The following is a 17,084-nucleotide window of genomic DNA, read 5'->3' as shown; positions in this document are numbered from 1 at the left end:
CTGGCTTATTGCTTAACCCATTGAAAGTGCTTTTGTTCTTCTGTGGAAGCCCCCAGTTATGGCTGCCATAAGTAGCAGTGCTCTGAAGTTGGATTCATCTGTAGCTGATAAATTTTTGAGTCTGTACCTATATATTTCATAAGCCTTAACATAAGTTTGTTTGTTTTTATATGCCAGAAACAAAATGTGCACCTCAGCTTACCCAGCAATGGTGATCTGACTCTGCATTACACACAGTTGCCATTCTTGTTTCCCCTCATTCTATTCCTCCCAGGCCCGGGACTACCTTGTACCCATCGTTCCCAGTGTGGATCCCGTAGAGAGGGAAATTGACTTTGTGCCTTCAAAGACGCCCTACGACCCTCGCCACATGCTGGCTGGCAGACCCAACCCTGGTGAGTTTACTGTGGGGATGGGGGAGGGTGGGGAAGTGAGAGACTATTATTAATTGGCAGTAACTAACTACATGTATATACTTGAACTACACAGAAAACACAAGTAATAATAAAACCCCTAAAATAATTTTTTTTGTGTTGTGTCAAAATTACAATTGAACCAAAGAGGTGTATAGTAAAAGAATCTTTCAGTTGAGCCATTTGGTATACATATATTATGGTTTGATTTGGTTGCAACTTTTTTGAAAGTTCCTGTTGCTGTATAGAATTGCCATACATTGTAGGTACACTGTATAACATGCGAACTATTGCATTTGATTTCTTAGAACGGTTTCACCGAATTGACGTCAAGGTTGAGCCAGATTCAGGTTACTGTCAAAACGTTCTCCAATTTTTTTCTTTTTTTGTCTGTGTGTGTGTGTGTGTGTGTGTGTGAAGTGTAGTCGATGACACACCACATCATGATAAAATGATACAGCTGAGTCAAGGTACTGCCAGAAAGAGAGTGATGCCAAAAACTTTAATTTCAATAGTGTAACACTTTCTCCACCCATCTTTCCTCGTTTTCAGATAAGGCTAGTGAGTGGCAGTCCGGCTTCTTTGACAAGGATTCCTTCATGGAGATCATGAGACCGTGGGCCCAAACTGTCGTCGCTGGCCGAGCCAAGTAAGTCACTGTTACCCCCTTTTCGTTCCCAAGCACTTTTCTGCACATATAAGATTGTAATTTTGTAACTGATCCCCCTCCCCCCCCCCCCCCCCCCCCGCAAAAAAAAAAGAGAGAAAACAAACAAAACAAAACAACTCTACCACAAAAGTGTGAGATAACAGTGGCAGATCTAGGGGGGAGCGCATCGCCCCCCTTAATTTTTTTGTTAAAACAAAAGAAATATAAAGAAAAAATTTTGTAAAGGCGCCCCCTCTTTACGGAATGCCTGGATCTGGCCCTGGATAACCAGTGCATTCAGGCATCACAATGCCTCAATCCAATGGAAAGGCCATAGTGACACAATAAGGATATTATGGGGATTAGATGATCTCAGTTTGTTAGCAATTTGTCTCCATACATCTCCAGAGCTGCAAAGTTTACATTGTTCTACAAGAGGCTCCCCAAAATTTGGATTATCTTTTCATGTTGTGACAAGATGAAGTAAAAACCTCCATGATTTTTGAATTATTTATGCTTATTGAGATGTACACTGTACAGCTGTATGTGTAAAATCAACGGCATCTCCCTATTCTTCTAGTCATCGAAGGAAATGTTCCACCTGGCTTGCATACCAGTCGATGAATAAAGCACAGTAATGGTTGAGGACCATTTCCGATGTCCAGGCATTTAGTCTGACATTGGCTCTGACAGTCTGGCATACAATAACAGTGAAGTGAGCGATGTATAAATTGAGAGTGAGATGAGGGTTGTGTTAAAGTTTGAACACTCCGTTGATCCGTTGGTTCTCAAATCAAGTTGGATTCAGTGACCATATTCAAACAGGCAACTCCTCTTTGTACTTAGAATAGTGATATGACATCAGATAGGGTAGGAATGATTGCATCACTGACGTAAGGCAGGATCTGCGTTCCTGTGTTGTTTTTCGGAAAGTCAAGTAACAATTTGCAAGAACTATATTAAATGTCAATACTAAAGCATTTTTGTCATCATCTCTGATAGATTGGGTGGCATCCCTGTTGGTGTGATCGCCGTGGAAACCAGGACAGTAAACATTGAGATTCCAGCCGATCCTGGCAACCCAGACTCCGAAGCTAAGGTGAGTTAGGCAATATGTTGTGACTGTGGCAGAAGAAGAAGAAGAAGAAAAAAACAAAAACGAAAGCCGTCTACATTGTATTTTGTAAGTGCATGTAATGAAGGTGGCAAGTGATGTCTTGTCATTCTATTGTGTGCCTTCTCTGTGTGATGTTGTCCAATACCTGGGACCAGCATGTCACTCTGTCATTTAACAGTGTTTATGATGTCGACATTGTTTATAATGTTGAATGTTTACGATGTTGGACATTGTTAAAAAGTTTATGATGTGCCTTGCCCTCGTTCGTTTGCTTGCAACACTCTGAATCTGAAATGATTCCACACGCCTATATCATCTCGTCATCTTTGCCCCTTTCCCCCCGACTGCAGTCCATCGCTCAGGCCGGTATGGTGTGGTTCCCTGACTCAGCTTTCAAGACGGCGCAGGCCATCAAGGACTTCAACCGAGAAGGCTTACCCCTCATTGTCTTTGCCAACTGGAGGGGCTTCTCCGGAGGAATGAAAGGTGCGAACTCTCTTTCCTCAAATTTTCACCAATATGCTTGTAAAACTATTTTTTTTTTTGGGGGGGGGGGGGTCATAGTAGGTTTTAACTGGTCCATAATTTTCCTTGACTTGTAGGCAGCAAGTTTTTTAAATCTAATTGCACTAGACAAATTTGGTTCTCAGACGAAGTGGGTTAATCACCGGTACCACCACACCCAAGCCCCCTTCTCCATACTTTCCCTCTTAAAGGTGAAAACGTAAAAATATCTTCTGGAGTATGTGTCTGTGAAGAGAAGAGAGAGCAACTGTACTATAACATGCTTTCATGATTGACAGGACTAGTACTTGCATCAGTTTTTATAAGTTCTATCTTGAAAGAAAAAAATATTTTGTACCAGTGCCACACTGATGAATAGTTGTTAAAAACTATTTAGGTGATACGCTATCAGCGTATCACCTATTGTGATTGTCAAAATCTCTCTTTATTTCTTTTTATTCTTCTTTCTTTCTGGACAATTTTGTGTCATCAATATCTCAAGAATGACATTACGGAATAACATGACATTTTCAGGGAACATGTCTCATGACAATATCTAGCCACAATAAGGTTTTCATGACAGTAACATATCTATGACGTCATGTAGGCGCCATTTTGTGATTTTCGGACCATGTTACATGATCGATCATAACTTCATAAATAAAGGTCATTTCTGTATCATTTTCGGTGGACATTAAGTTCAGGTCACGCTCTATCTTACATTTTAATGCGAATTACCTAGGACATTATTACGTGCGCGTACGTGCGCGTCAAACTTTTAAAAGGCTCAAAACAACTTACCAATGGGAAATCTCGAAGTTTCAGACAAATTTAAGCGTTTCGCGCGTTCGCGTCCGTTCGCACATTTTCAAAATCAAAATGCACATTTTTTGACAGATTTGGATTCCTGATACATTAAGTAACAATATCCATTGATTTCCGATCAATTTTGACCTATAACAAAGGAATGCGTTGGCGTCAAAGTTGAAATTTCGTGTGCGCGTCTATGTGCAAATATAGCGAAAAACATGTCTTTGTTTATTTCGCCATAGCTCTTTAAAACGTCTGGTTACCCTATGTTTTTATTGCATATTACAAAAACATATGAATTGGAAATAACGTTTCAAGTAGCAATATCTCCATGAATACATTATGACGTCATCATATCATCATCTGAAATCAAAAAAGTGGAATTAATTTTTTTAAGGTACTGTTTCTGAGATTCATTTGCTCGTATCTCTGTTGTTTAAGCTCAATATTATCCCAAATTCAGATATGTTGTACTTTGAACATTTGCCTTTCAAGTCCATGTCATAGTTTTGAAATTTGATGACGTCATCATGCTTTAAATTGTGTTTAAAGGTAAAGACGCAAAATCGGACAAGTTTACGTGTTATGTCTATGGGAGGTGATTTTTTTAGAAACCATGCATTGACTTGACAACGTTTAAGCACCTTTATCTCAGCTGATTTTGCTTCATTTCCTCTGAAACTTAAGTATGTTGTAGCTGTGACAATAAGCTGCAGTAATCATGCATTTTATTCTTTGAAATCTCCTCATGAGGTTGACAATTTTGCAATTTAAAACTGAAAATGAGAATGGAATGCGGACCAAACGATTCCTGATTCATCTTTCACGTACATAAGTTTACGTTCCTCTAATTTTCTCGTCGAGACGTATGGCCGAGTGGTTAGAGGCGTCGTCTTAGAAACGTGAGGTTGCACACGTACGGGTTCGATCCTCACAAGAGCACTAAAGAAAATAATAATTTTTTTTAAATTTTTTTTTGTGCAAATCACGTTTGCATGTAAACACACCTATACGCACACACTCACACAGTATACCTTTGTTTTGCGTTGGAGACTGCATTACTTCGATTGCTGCAAAATTTTGCAGGCTGGGCTTTTCAAACTGATATAGTATATTGTAACAAAATGAAATTCGTTCATATCAATTCAGTAACACAATGTAGTCGTGGTTACTTTGTGCTGATTTATACATGTAACAAGCTATACATTGTAAAAAGGTATTCAGTCTTCTGTATTGATGATTATTTGTCAATTAGTGGTTTTTGTGGAGTTTCAGATAGTGATAAAAAGTATGGATGATAAGTGCAGCGATAATTCCTACAGTTTATATAGTTCAAAGTTGTGTTACAAATGTTTGATACATACATTTAGCATTGTGTGTGTGTGTATATATACGTGTGTATACAGGTTGGCCATATGACACATTCTAGACAATTAATCTTAACTGATTAGCAAACGTGATCAGCTATGGAACTGAATATGGTACTAATGTATGATGTTAATGATTCTAATTAAACTGTTAAAAGTTTAAAGGGATAGCATAACTGTGTGTAAAAATAAGGCAATTATAAGGAAATTTTAGGGCAATTTGATAACCATGCCTATAATAATTTCATACAGGTACTAATACCTGCCTCATAGTCATGTGATAGGTCGTCATGTCAATAGCAAACTGACAACGTACGATGAATGTGTTATATATTGAACAACTGTCTTTCAAGTCCATAACGTTCCCCATATTTTCCCATCGAGACGTGTGGCCGAGTGGTTAAAGGCGGCGTCTCAGTGACGTGAGGTTGCGGGTTCGAACCCCACAAGATCACGAAACAAAATACTTAGCTACTTTACTGGTTTTTTTTTCTTCAATTTTGTATTACATATTCGTCCATGTAGAAATCACGTTCGTATATAAACGCACCTATACACACACACAGACACACACACACGCCATATCCCTCTTTTTTGTGTGTTCGAGACCACATTGCTTCGACTGCAGCAAATTTTGCAGGTTGACTTTGTCAAACCGATCATAGTATGTAATGACGACGACTGAGGTGTTGTACTTTGAACAATTGTCTTTCAAGACGATGTCATTGTTTTGTAATTTGATGACGTCATTACACTGAAAATTGTGATTAAAGGCAAGGTATCAAAACCAGCTGATTATAGGTTTTATGTCTGCGGGACGTATTTTTCCCAAGTTGCCAGAAATGGCATAGCGACCTCAGTCGTTACAAGGCCGCTTTTCCGTCTAGCAATGCAATAGATGTTCACACGGCCACGTTAGTTGAGTGGGCATTGACTTTCACCCTGTTATATCTATACATTGTTGTTTGTTTTTTTGTCTTACCATTTCCGTGGATGACCCGTGGCCGAGTGGTTACAGAAACGGTTTCGCATGCACGCTCAATACAACTTCAAGGTGCCTATATCACATTCTTTTCTTTGTCGATCACAGATGACTGTCATCTGATGACCACAAGCGTATCACCTAACTCGTCCTCAATGTGACGAGTTTTCATGTCTCGTTTTTAAATTTTTTTAAAAAATTTTTTTGCTCCCCAGACATGTACGAACAGGTGCTTAAGTACGGCTCCTACATTGTGGACGGTCTGTGCGAGTACAAGCAGCCGGTCATGGTCTACATCCCTCCCTGTGCTGAACTGAGGGGTGGATCCTGGGTGGTCATTGATCCCACCATCAACCCCCGATACATGGAGATGTATGCGGACCAGGACAGCAGGTGAGGCTTGTCAATCATTTGGCCACATTGTCTTTGTGTGTTTACCGACGTTGGGCCTAATGGGGTACTGTATTTGCTGAACTCATCACAGTAGTTGTATTTTTGTGAAATTTTCAAATAGGCTCTCGATCCTCAAAATAACAACATATCAACAAAACTAACAACAAAGATTTCCCTTGCATACACTGCCCCAGGTCCACATACTAGCATAATTATAGCAATATCAACCAAATACTTTAAGTAGAGCCTTGCTGCCGTGCTATTGGGGGCCCCCTGCTCAAATCCTGAAATTTTATCTCATTTCAAGCAATGTTTGACAACAAAGAAAGTTTGTTTGGGAAATCACACTTAATGTTTGTGGTATGTTTTTATTGTTCAATTATCATGACATTGAGAATACCACAAAGCGCAAAATTAATTACTTGTGAAAATGTCTAATCAACTGCCAATCACAAAAATATCAGTGTGTACTGCAGTATAAGGAGGGTACAAGATGCCATTTAAAAACAGGATTTAGTATAAAGGGTCATATTGTTTTGGCTGTGACTGAGGACTGTGTAATAGAGTACTTAACTCCCATCTGAATCTCATTCTGCACTCAAATTACATTGTACCTGCTCTGAAATCTACATGTTGTATGCCGCATTTCAGCCGTAAACTTTGAAACTTGTGTTCTCCCAACAGAGGTGGCGTCCTGGAGGCGGAGGGCACAGTGGAGATCAAGTTCCGGCGGAAGGACCAGGTGAAGCTGATGAGGCGCATCGACCCTGTCTGTATGTCCATCATGGAGAAGATGGCCCACCCAAAACTCTCTCAGGAGGAGAAGACGGGTATGGATAAGAAGAAGATGATGATATTAATGATGATGATGTTTGTAATGGTGGTGATGATGATGGTAGTGGTGATGGTGATGATGATGGTGATGAAGATGATGATGATGGTTGTGATGGTGGTGATGGTGGTGGTGGTGGTGATGGTGGTGATGATGGTAGTGATGATGATGGTGGTGATAGTGCTGGTGGTAATGGTGTTGATGATGGTGATGGTGATGATGGTGATGATGATGGTGGTGGTGATGATGGAGATGGTGATGATGGTGAAGATGATGGTGGTGTTAGTGGTGATGGTTAGGGTGATGGTGTTGATGATGGTGATGATTGTGCTGATGGTGATGATGGTGATGATGATGATAGTGGTGATGCTGGTGATGGTGATGATGGAGATGATGGTGATGATGGTGGTGATGGTGATAGTGATGGTGATGGCAATGGCGGTGGCAGTGACGGTGGTGATGATGGTAATGGTAATGATGATGATAGTGATGCATTATAAGGCATTATTGGGATACTATGAGTGTTTTAGTGACATTATGTTCCAAATCCTGTATGCAGTGATATTATCAGGTGGGAATTGTAGGTAAAAAGAAGGTGTGTGTGCTTTGAATTTGGGTGCATACTTGTAATCCATCTATCATTCAAATATTTAAATAGTTTTTCCATTAATATGAACACCCACAATTGTGTGAAAGTGATACACTAAAGCAGCTATTTGAAATTTCTGTGTTTCCATGACAATCTCACCAGCTCTCAACAAACAGCTGTCCGAGCGGGAGGAGCTTCTACTGCCAATCTATCATACCGTGGCCGTGACCTTTGCTGACCTTCATGACAGGGCAGGTCGCATGATGGAGAAGGGAGTCATCTCTGTGAGTAGAGCATACTATTGAACATGGTGTCTCATGGAGAATATCTAAAGCATGTTCTTAGAATCAGTTTCTTCAGAATGAACGTTTTCAAGTAATTCCTTTTGTTTTTGTTTTTTTTTTTTTCAACTCGGGTCTATGAGATGAACTTTGCTTGTTCTCAATTTTGCTGACTTTTGAAATCCTACTAATGTGTTGTGTGACTTTGTATGGTTCAATTCTTTCATCTTTTTTTTTTGTTTTGTTGTTGAAATATTTATATACATGATGTTAATGTTTTGTATGATGTGCCTGATTATATCCATGTGGCAAATCATTCCATATTTACAACACTTCTCTTCTGCAAGTCCCTCCAGTATTCATTAAATCCCATCTATTGATTACCCTGGGTCTCAAATCATATGCTGCAAGTTTTCTTTCAAGCATATCTTTGAATTATTGCCAGTAAAGAAAAACACAAAGAAACAAAATGTGTCAAAAGAAATTTTTAAGGGATATTGAGTATATTATCAAGTATATCAAGCGTGATACATACTCTGTCATTTTCTTCGCAAAATAATAAATGTTCATGTTATGATAAGGGCAGACCTCATTTACAGAGTAATTTCAGCAGTAGTGAGCTGTGTGTGTGTGTGTGTGTGTGTGTGCAGATCTAGCACAGGAAATCTTTTCCCAGCGAGAATTGTTTTCACCATCAGTTTGATGAAGGACATCTTCCCATGCAAACTCAGATGGTACAAAATCTGTTTCATCAATTCTCATCAAGCATCCAATCTATAATGATTCATGTGCATTTGATGTTTTGCAGGAGATCCTCCAGTGGAAGAAGTCGCGCCAGTTCTTCTACTGGCGGCTCAGGCGGCTGCTGCTGGAGGACGCGGTCATCAAGCGGATCTCCGCCAGCAATGAGAAGCTGTCACATGGAGAGATCTGCTCCATGCTACGCAGGTGGTTCGTAGAGGACCAGGGCACGGTCAACGTGAGTAGACAAAAATATCTTTGGAGGCAGATGGCAGTGTGTTGTGGTTAAGCCAATATGGGTGAACTGGTTTTCAATGTAGATTGATGCACATGAAATAGTGGAATTTGGGAATTTCCTGTTTGGTTTGAAGGGACTGTACAGTACTGGTTGAGGTGGGATTCATGTTTTGAACATTCCTAAGTGAGATGATGAGAAACCTCTAATGAAATATGAAAGAGCATGTAATTTTAAGAAGGATTCAACGTTTATTTGATGAAAATTGGTTTTCAAATGGCTGAGATATCCAAAAAAGTGACAATAATAAAAGGCGACAGGCCACGCCTTTTATTAGGATCTCTTTGTTTCTCCTGGTTTTGGATATGTCAGCCATTTCAAAACCGATTTTCATCAAATAAACTTTTGATACCCCTTAGAATTGCATGCTCTTTGACATCTCAGAGTGGTTTCTGAATATCTCGCAAAACGTTAAAAGCTAAATCCTCACCTCAACCAGAACTGTACACACCCTTAAAAGTGCGCACTCTCGGTCACATTAATGGCTGCCTATGGAGTGAATAATAGATAAACTGTTTGAAAGTGAAATTTTTGGAATTCCATTTAAGCATAATTTGTGTATGTCGTTCATATGAGTTTCTTCTTTTAACTCATTCACAAATACGTTAGCAGAGTCATTCTTCAGATAATTGATGGCTGGATGGATGGAAGAATGAATGAATGGATGGATTGATGAATAGATGGATGTATGGAAGGATGGAGGATGGATGGATGAATGGATGGAAACATGAATGGATAGGATGGATAGATGGATGGATGGATCAATAGATGATGGATTAATAGATGAATAGATTGATCAATGAATAGATGGATAGATGAATGGATGGATGAATAGATGGATGAATGGATGAATGTGAATACATGGATGAATAGATGGATGCATGAATGAATAGGGTGGATAGATAGATGTGTGCATGAATGGACAGAAGAATGGATTGATAGGTAGACAGACGGTTTGATTATTTGACTACCCATGGCTAACTTTCCTCTTATTTCTATATATGCCCGCTTGTAGTCCTATCTGTGGGAGGACAACAAGGCAGTGACCAGCTGGTTGGTGGAGCAAGAGAAGAAGGAGGCAGAGACTCAGACCTCCTTCCTGGCTGAAAACATCAAGGCTGTGAAGAGGGACAGCATCATCCAGGTCGTCCGCAGGTGAGAGTTAATCAGTTGCTCCCATCGTGACTAGGATTTGATTGAAGAGAAGGTTAATACTGAAAAAGTGGTTTCTTTCTCGTACAGATATTTTCGCGGTTTCCATCGGTGCAGACTTTTTTATGTGTGTTTAAATTCACAGTCGGCAAAAACTGTTTTATTTTGCACATGAAAACCTAAACTTATAATCCAATTGCTCTTTTATTTATTAAATAGAAATTAAAATTAAATGCAGGCTTACCTGAAATCCCGTCTCTCAAGTACTTTATAACATGCTTGACCTACATTGCGCAGTATCGCTGTGTGTGTGTTGACCATCAACACACTCAATGCATGGAATCTTCGTGTGTGCGTGTGCGCAATAGCGTTGTAACAAGCATCGAGTTCAAAACATTTCCTTGCATGGTTAATTTCGCGCGACTTTTCAAAACATTTTCGCTAATGTTAAATTCGCGGTTCAACCTCAAAGTGCGAAAATGAAACCACCGCGAAAGAAACCACTTTTACAGTAAGTGGTCAACAGGTGGTCTTTGTTGATCTCATGACTGACAGAATGCACAGACATTTAGTGTCTTGTGCAAGAGAAAAATCAATTTTAAATCAATAGAAAATACATAAAATACAATGATTATTGCAGTAGTTCTCGTGATCCAATGTTGATGTTGATGAGGAGAGAAGCATATGCAAATGCAACTCCTAACTGCATTTGAGCAGAACAGAGATATTGTAAATAGCAAAAAGTAAGTACCGGGTAATCTTATTGTGAATAGAGCTCTCCTTGCCAAGGAAATCATGCATGAATTTGTGTCGGACACCATTTCTACCCCCCCCCCCCCATCCCACCTGCCTACTATGCTCTGACCATACCCACCTAATCGCCCCCCTACAGCCTGGTATCCAAGCACCCAGAGGTGGCCCTGGACTCCATCATCCACATTAGCCAGCAGCTCACCCCCAGCCAGCGCACCGAGGCCTCCAGGATACTGTCCACCATCGAGCACAAGTCCACATGAGATGCCATCTACCTGCAACAGGGTGGCAGTCTGTTTGACCACTACCCATAGCTGAAAGACTGGCTTGTGAGCAACCTTGAAACATCAAACATGCATCGGGTATTTCACCGACCAACCAAAGGAACAAACAAAAGGCATCAAAATATTCTATGAGATACTGTGTATGCCATATATTTTGCACATGTAATATTTCATGAATTGGGACCTGTGATACTCTTTTGCAGGTTGTTCAGATCAATAGATCAAAATAGAAAACAATGGTGTTGGAGTGATAGATTAGGTATCTTCTAGTCCCCATGGTGTTGGAGTGATAGATTAGGTATCTTCTAGTCCCCAAGAAGCAAAGTTAGCAATTTCCAACCTCTGCGATAATATGTATCGTAATTGTGTTTAGGGGAGGCAATGATTTGGTGTGTTGTTGTTTCATAACTATCGGGCAACATGCAAAATTCACACACACACAAAAAAAAAACCAACGCAACATCACAATGTGTGCAGTACACGAACCAATTCCAAGAGTACTACCATGTAGTTTTATCCAGTAGAATATAATAAGTGGCTCAAAGAGTGCTACCATGTAGTTGAACTGTGTAGTCACACGATGAAGAACCAAACCGCCGAATGCTCTTCCAACTCATTTTCATCTTCATGTATTTGCAAAACTCAGAGGTGACGAAGGAGATGAGAATTTGACTGGTGCAATTTGCCCCATGCATGAGGGATGTTGTGTGAATGTGTTGTGTGTGTGGTGTAGGTAGAAAGCAAAACTCTCGTTGGCAGTTTAACACGGTATGCAAACGGTCGTATTCCCGATGCATCTATTATTGCCGTCTCATATTCGAATGCAAGGCAAAGCTATGCACAAGCTTGTAATGTTGCATTTGTCTTTATCACATTGTCCATAATTTGGACAAGTAAAGCATTATATCGTTTTCATGTGCTAATATAACTAGATTTTAGTCTCTTTCTTGCTTTTAAAGCTGACATAATTAAAGATATTATGTACTAGTTGACTGGACACAGGGTGATGTGAGGGATTTCTTTTTTTTTTCACTTTTAGATGCGAGTCCAAAATATTTCATAGACAACTCTGGTGTCTGTGATAATGTACAATAAAAAAAAAAAAGAAAAAAAAAAGAAGAAAGAAGAAACCATTTTTGTAATCATAAGGTTATCATGTGGAAGAATGGTGTGCATTTCATATCACTGTGTTTGCATTCAATTCCAGAACAGCCGCGAGAATTCTGCCAACATCTTTGTTTGCGATACTCGTACGGCAAAAGATAGAGCAAAAATGGATGAGTGGCTGTTGCATTAATCACGTGAAGTATTGCTCAAATATGTGGATGACACTGTCAGTACTTAGGGAGAGTACTTTGTACTCAGGGCTTTGAAAAAGACAAAAACAGAAGAAAAAGTCTATATGAATTTTATCCATGCACTGCAGCTTTGTACTAATCTAGAATTACCTACCAGTAAATCAAATGTGCCATGATTATATTACTGTTACCGTAGAGAACAAGCGAGTGAAGTCAAATGATGGTAATCTTGTGATTTTGGAGTCTATTTGACTCGCTGTGTATGTACAATGTATGTTGTAATGTTCCTAAATTACTCAGTTAAAAAGTATATATCTTCTGGTAGTCTGTTTTTCTTCTTTTTAAAGGTGAAATGTCAATTTGTCATGTACTAACATGTTTTATGGTGTCGGAAGTCAATTCATTTCTCAGTGTGTGTTATTGTTCTTTTTTGTACATATGCAATGACATTAAATTAGTGTACGAGATCAATTTGCAGAATGAATGCCTGATAGAGTATAGTGGACCAAGGAGTAAATTGTTTTCAGAGGATTCTAGATTTATGATACGAGTGTCTGTATTTCCATTTTGATATATATATTTTGCAGACTATAAGTCCTTGGAGAAAGAATATAAAATGAACTGTCTTGTGCACAAAGGTGTGCTGATATGTGCAATGCTATTATCTATTCACTGTACTGATAGTAAATGCGTAGGTAAAAGGGAATTCTATATTCATTTTGACAATAGGGAGGTACTGCCAAGTGAGAATTGTAATTTTGTTTGAGGAGCTAGTCATTTTGTAACCCAACAAGAACCTTTTGGTTTTTCTTTTTTCTGTTTTTTGACAATGTTATTTTTGAAGTCATATCAGCATTTACTGGCATAAAAGCTGGTGTAAAGTGCAAGTTTTCTGATCAGCTGAGAGAGAAAAGTTTGTAATTGATATATCTCTTTCCTTTCGTTGTATTTCTTTGAAGACTTCATGAGCAACAAAGTTGTGTGGGCTGAAATATCACACTTGCAATGATACGAGTGTTATTCCCAGTACAAAGGCTGGTGAACAGGTAGACACTGGGCCCTGTTGTATATGAAGATAAAATCAAACATATTTAATCAGAAAATCAAACATAATTGAGGTGTCAGCCAATCAGAATTAAGTATTCAGAGACCTGTGTTTGATTTCCGGCCTATACTGTGTTTTGATCTCAACTTTTGTGCAACAGGACCCGGGTTTATTCATATGGACGACAAGGGCATTACAAGGCAGTAGTACACTACTATATGAGGAAAGAGAGGGTCAGGATCAAAGGGGTCTGTCCATAAGATCAGACACATGTAGCAAAATCCACTGACACAACAGACTGACATCTCTGCAGTGGTAGTGACCTTTCAATATGACTATCCTTATGAAGGTGCTAAAGCTCTACAACAGATAGCAGAGGTGGTTGTTTACTAAAATAATTGCACCTACGATGACATGCTTAAGCACACAGCAGTGGTCTTTCAATGCAAGATACAAAATGGCAGTGGTTGCTGTCAGTGGTGGCTTCTTGTTGTGAGTCCCTAGTGCATTTGTAGTGTGACAGACTCTTAATTTGAGAGAAAACCCTCCAAATCTGCCTTAAATTACCCAATTATGAATAAAATATTATGTGGGGGGAAATGGCAATGTAATTCCAACTTCGATGAAGTGGTCTTGCGTACTCTTTTGAACAAATCACCGAGTACGGAGTGACGGCTTCTTTTGAGTGTGAATGTCTAAATCTTCATATTTGTCGAAGGAAGCACGTCACTTTTATTTTGTATGTTTTTTATTTCATTTGAATGTGTTCAATCCATTCAGGACCCAGATGCCCTATTGTGATTCAGACCTGATGATGGGAGGGCAGGGTTCATAGAACACATACACTGCACCTGTATTTTGATTCACCATTTAGCTTTTCAAAGGAAAATAGTAACTCAATTGCAACACTTATCGATACCCAAATGTTACTTGTTCTCTTTGAGCAAAGCTTGTGGTAATTGAGATTCACTGCAAGGACTGCAAGTCAGAAGTCTGGTAGCATCTCATCAGTGGTCTGAAATCCAAGGTCCATGATTAGTAAATTCTTCTCTCGCATTAATTGGACTCCTTATTTTATGTTATCACTCAAGCAGCACTATGCACCTCATATTCTCTGTGTGTAATATTCCCTGAATAGCCTTACTACATGTATGTTTTGCACATTATGCAATCTATGTAAACAGCCTTACGCTAACGAGAAAGCCAGTCAGTTTAACTTTTGCGCTGTCAGAATGTGATGTGAACTGATGTTCCAATAGTGTGTAAGTGCCAATGACGGGAAGTAAAGGAGTAAATAAAAACTACATCAAAAAGATGCACTAATTATCACAGAGCTTCATGTCATGTGCATTGACAGACATTGCTAGTAAATTGACCTGGCATTTTTTACATCTAATAAATTGGCAGTGGTACATGTCAGAATCTATTTCTCTGGTTTGTGTTATTTTGTGTCATAACATTTTTTTTTTTGACCCATCATAAGTGCATAATTATGTTCAAGAATGTTAACGAGCCATCAGAATAATGGACAAATATCACCTGTAACAAGTGTTTCTATGCAAGGCAACATTTACAGAAATCTTGATGCTTACTAGTTACTGGAATAATCAATGTGTCATTGGGGTAATATGCATTATAAACTTTTGATGCATGAGAAAAGTGACAGATACAGGTAGTAATTTTCCTGGCAGAACAAGGTCAGCACTCGACAACAAATGACACAGAACACATGTGAAATACTTGTCAGACATTTATTACAAGTTGAGTCTTGATAAGGTATCTATATTCTATTAACAACCTCCAACTTCTGCATATTTCTTTTATTTATTTATTTATTTATTTATTTATTTATTTATTTATTGGGGGGCTGTTATCATCCAATATTGATTTTTAGTCATTTCCCAGAGCCATCATTTTCAGTTGTAAGAACACATACTGATTCCACAAAATGCACCTATTCACTACATATTTATACATTAAATCTTCAGTGGAAAAAAAAAAATGAACAGTTTGAATCCAAGCATCATATAGATTATATATACTGAAAGGATTTAAAACAACAAAAGACAGTGCATGCCTTACTCTACCATAAACAAAGTATTGTATACCATTACAAGATATCTTTTTATTTCTCCCACTTTTTATCCTTTGACACAAATTGTGCATTTACAGCAGTACCGTAGTCCATGAATACAGAGGTCTCTGATCTCCACATTTCCACAGATTACAATGTACACACTTTAGTTTTTCAGTGCCACAGCAGGCTTTGTGTTCGGCTTTAAAATACACCTTTGTATGCTGTACCTGCTAACATTTCTAACACTGCATGAAAATGGAAGTTTTGAAACTAGTATGGTATTGCAGTTGACAAATGCTCACAATTTCTGCACCATACAATAATTGTATACAGATATCTATACAAATTTAAATAAGCAAGGTAAAAATATCCTTTTTGAATTCTAATAGAATAGGGTATACACAAACTGCAATACCATGCAAATGATTAAACTTCTGTGAAGGAAGAATACATGTACATGTATGTAGTATGTGTGTGTGTAGGTGTGTGTATGTGTGTGTGCTTTTTTATTTAGGGAAGGAAAAGGCACTCCAGCTACTGATGTAACAGACTCTGGCACAAGCTAGCTTTAGTGTCCAGTGTTTAATAGCAAAGTGCTTGCCTTACTACATCACATCATTTTGTGTGCCCCTCGCAGTACAAAGTTATATTTCACACTATATGGTACAAAATTCACTCATTTATGAATATAGACATCTGTGAATAACTTTTGAAATGTAAGAATGCAAAAACACCTGAATTTCACCTTGCAAGAGATTTGGCATGTAGTACACAGTTACATTGTAGATTAAAACATATGTAAACAAGAGTGTACAATAGTTCATCATGCATAAATAAGTATAGCTAGAATATGTACGTGACACACATGCACATAAATATCTACTTGATTATAGTACATGTACCAATGTTTACTTATGATAGACAAAACTGACAAGTTCGTCACACATTGATAGTTGCTAAGAAACGAGCAGATAAAAAATAATGATGAATGTCCTAACTTTTCTGTGTTGATTACAAAAAGCTTATCTTTACGGAAATTAATCAATCAACTGATTAATGACATACACATACCACTAGCACATTTGAATATGATTATGGAGATTGAATGTAGAACTTATTCAAAATTCATGAATTACAGCACAATGTGCTCGCTTAAATCGCCTATTTTGGAGCCATAATTCCTGTTTTGTTTGGCAATGTGCATACTGTATCGAGCATCTTCAAAAAGTGAACATGTGACAGATTAAACCAGAATGTCAACATGCACATCTGATAAAAGTTTTCAATTTCTGTACAAGCACAGGTTTGGAGTTACCCAGAAGGGGTGATAGTCATGAATAGCTAAAAAAAAAAAAAAAAAAAAAAAAAAAAAAAAAACCCCGAACAAACAAACAAATAAAGACGATCACCCAGATTCCTCTCACAGTGTCTTTTCCCTACTTTAGCCATCACGGCCTCAAAGTAATACTCTGTCCTTAGCGGGAAAGACAAGGTTAAGTGTT

General features: G+C 38.5%; 1 protein-coding gene across 1 annotated transcript in view; it reads left to right on the top strand.

The window, feature by feature from the left end:
- Positions 1-14,927, top strand: part of LOC140228674 (acetyl-CoA carboxylase-like) — a 91,247-nt gene extending 76,320 nt beyond the window's left edge. The window contains exons 42-51 of the mRNA XM_072308936.1: positions 275-395; positions 966-1,062; positions 2,065-2,161; positions 2,530-2,665; positions 6,058-6,235; positions 6,920-7,065; positions 7,819-7,940; positions 8,746-8,916; positions 9,989-10,128; positions 11,018-14,927. Of these exons, the coding sequence (XP_072165037.1) occupies positions 275-395; positions 966-1,062; positions 2,065-2,161; positions 2,530-2,665; positions 6,058-6,235; positions 6,920-7,065; positions 7,819-7,940; positions 8,746-8,916; positions 9,989-10,128; positions 11,018-11,141 (1,332 nt within the window). The 3' untranslated portion in view covers positions 11,142-14,927. The remainder of the gene's footprint in view (positions 1-274; positions 396-965; positions 1,063-2,064; positions 2,162-2,529; positions 2,666-6,057; positions 6,236-6,919; positions 7,066-7,818; positions 7,941-8,745; positions 8,917-9,988; positions 10,129-11,017) is intronic.
- The last annotated feature ends 2,157 nt before the right edge of the window (positions 14,928-17,084 follow it).

Source organism: Diadema setosum, chromosome 5 (genome assembly GCF_964275005.1).
Source record: "Diadema setosum chromosome 5, eeDiaSeto1, whole genome shotgun sequence".
NCBI lineage: Eukaryota > Metazoa > Echinodermata > Echinoidea > Diadematoida > Diadematidae > Diadema > Diadema setosum.
Note: the sequence above shows the minus strand (reverse complement) of the source record. Positions and strands in the feature narration are given on the sequence as shown.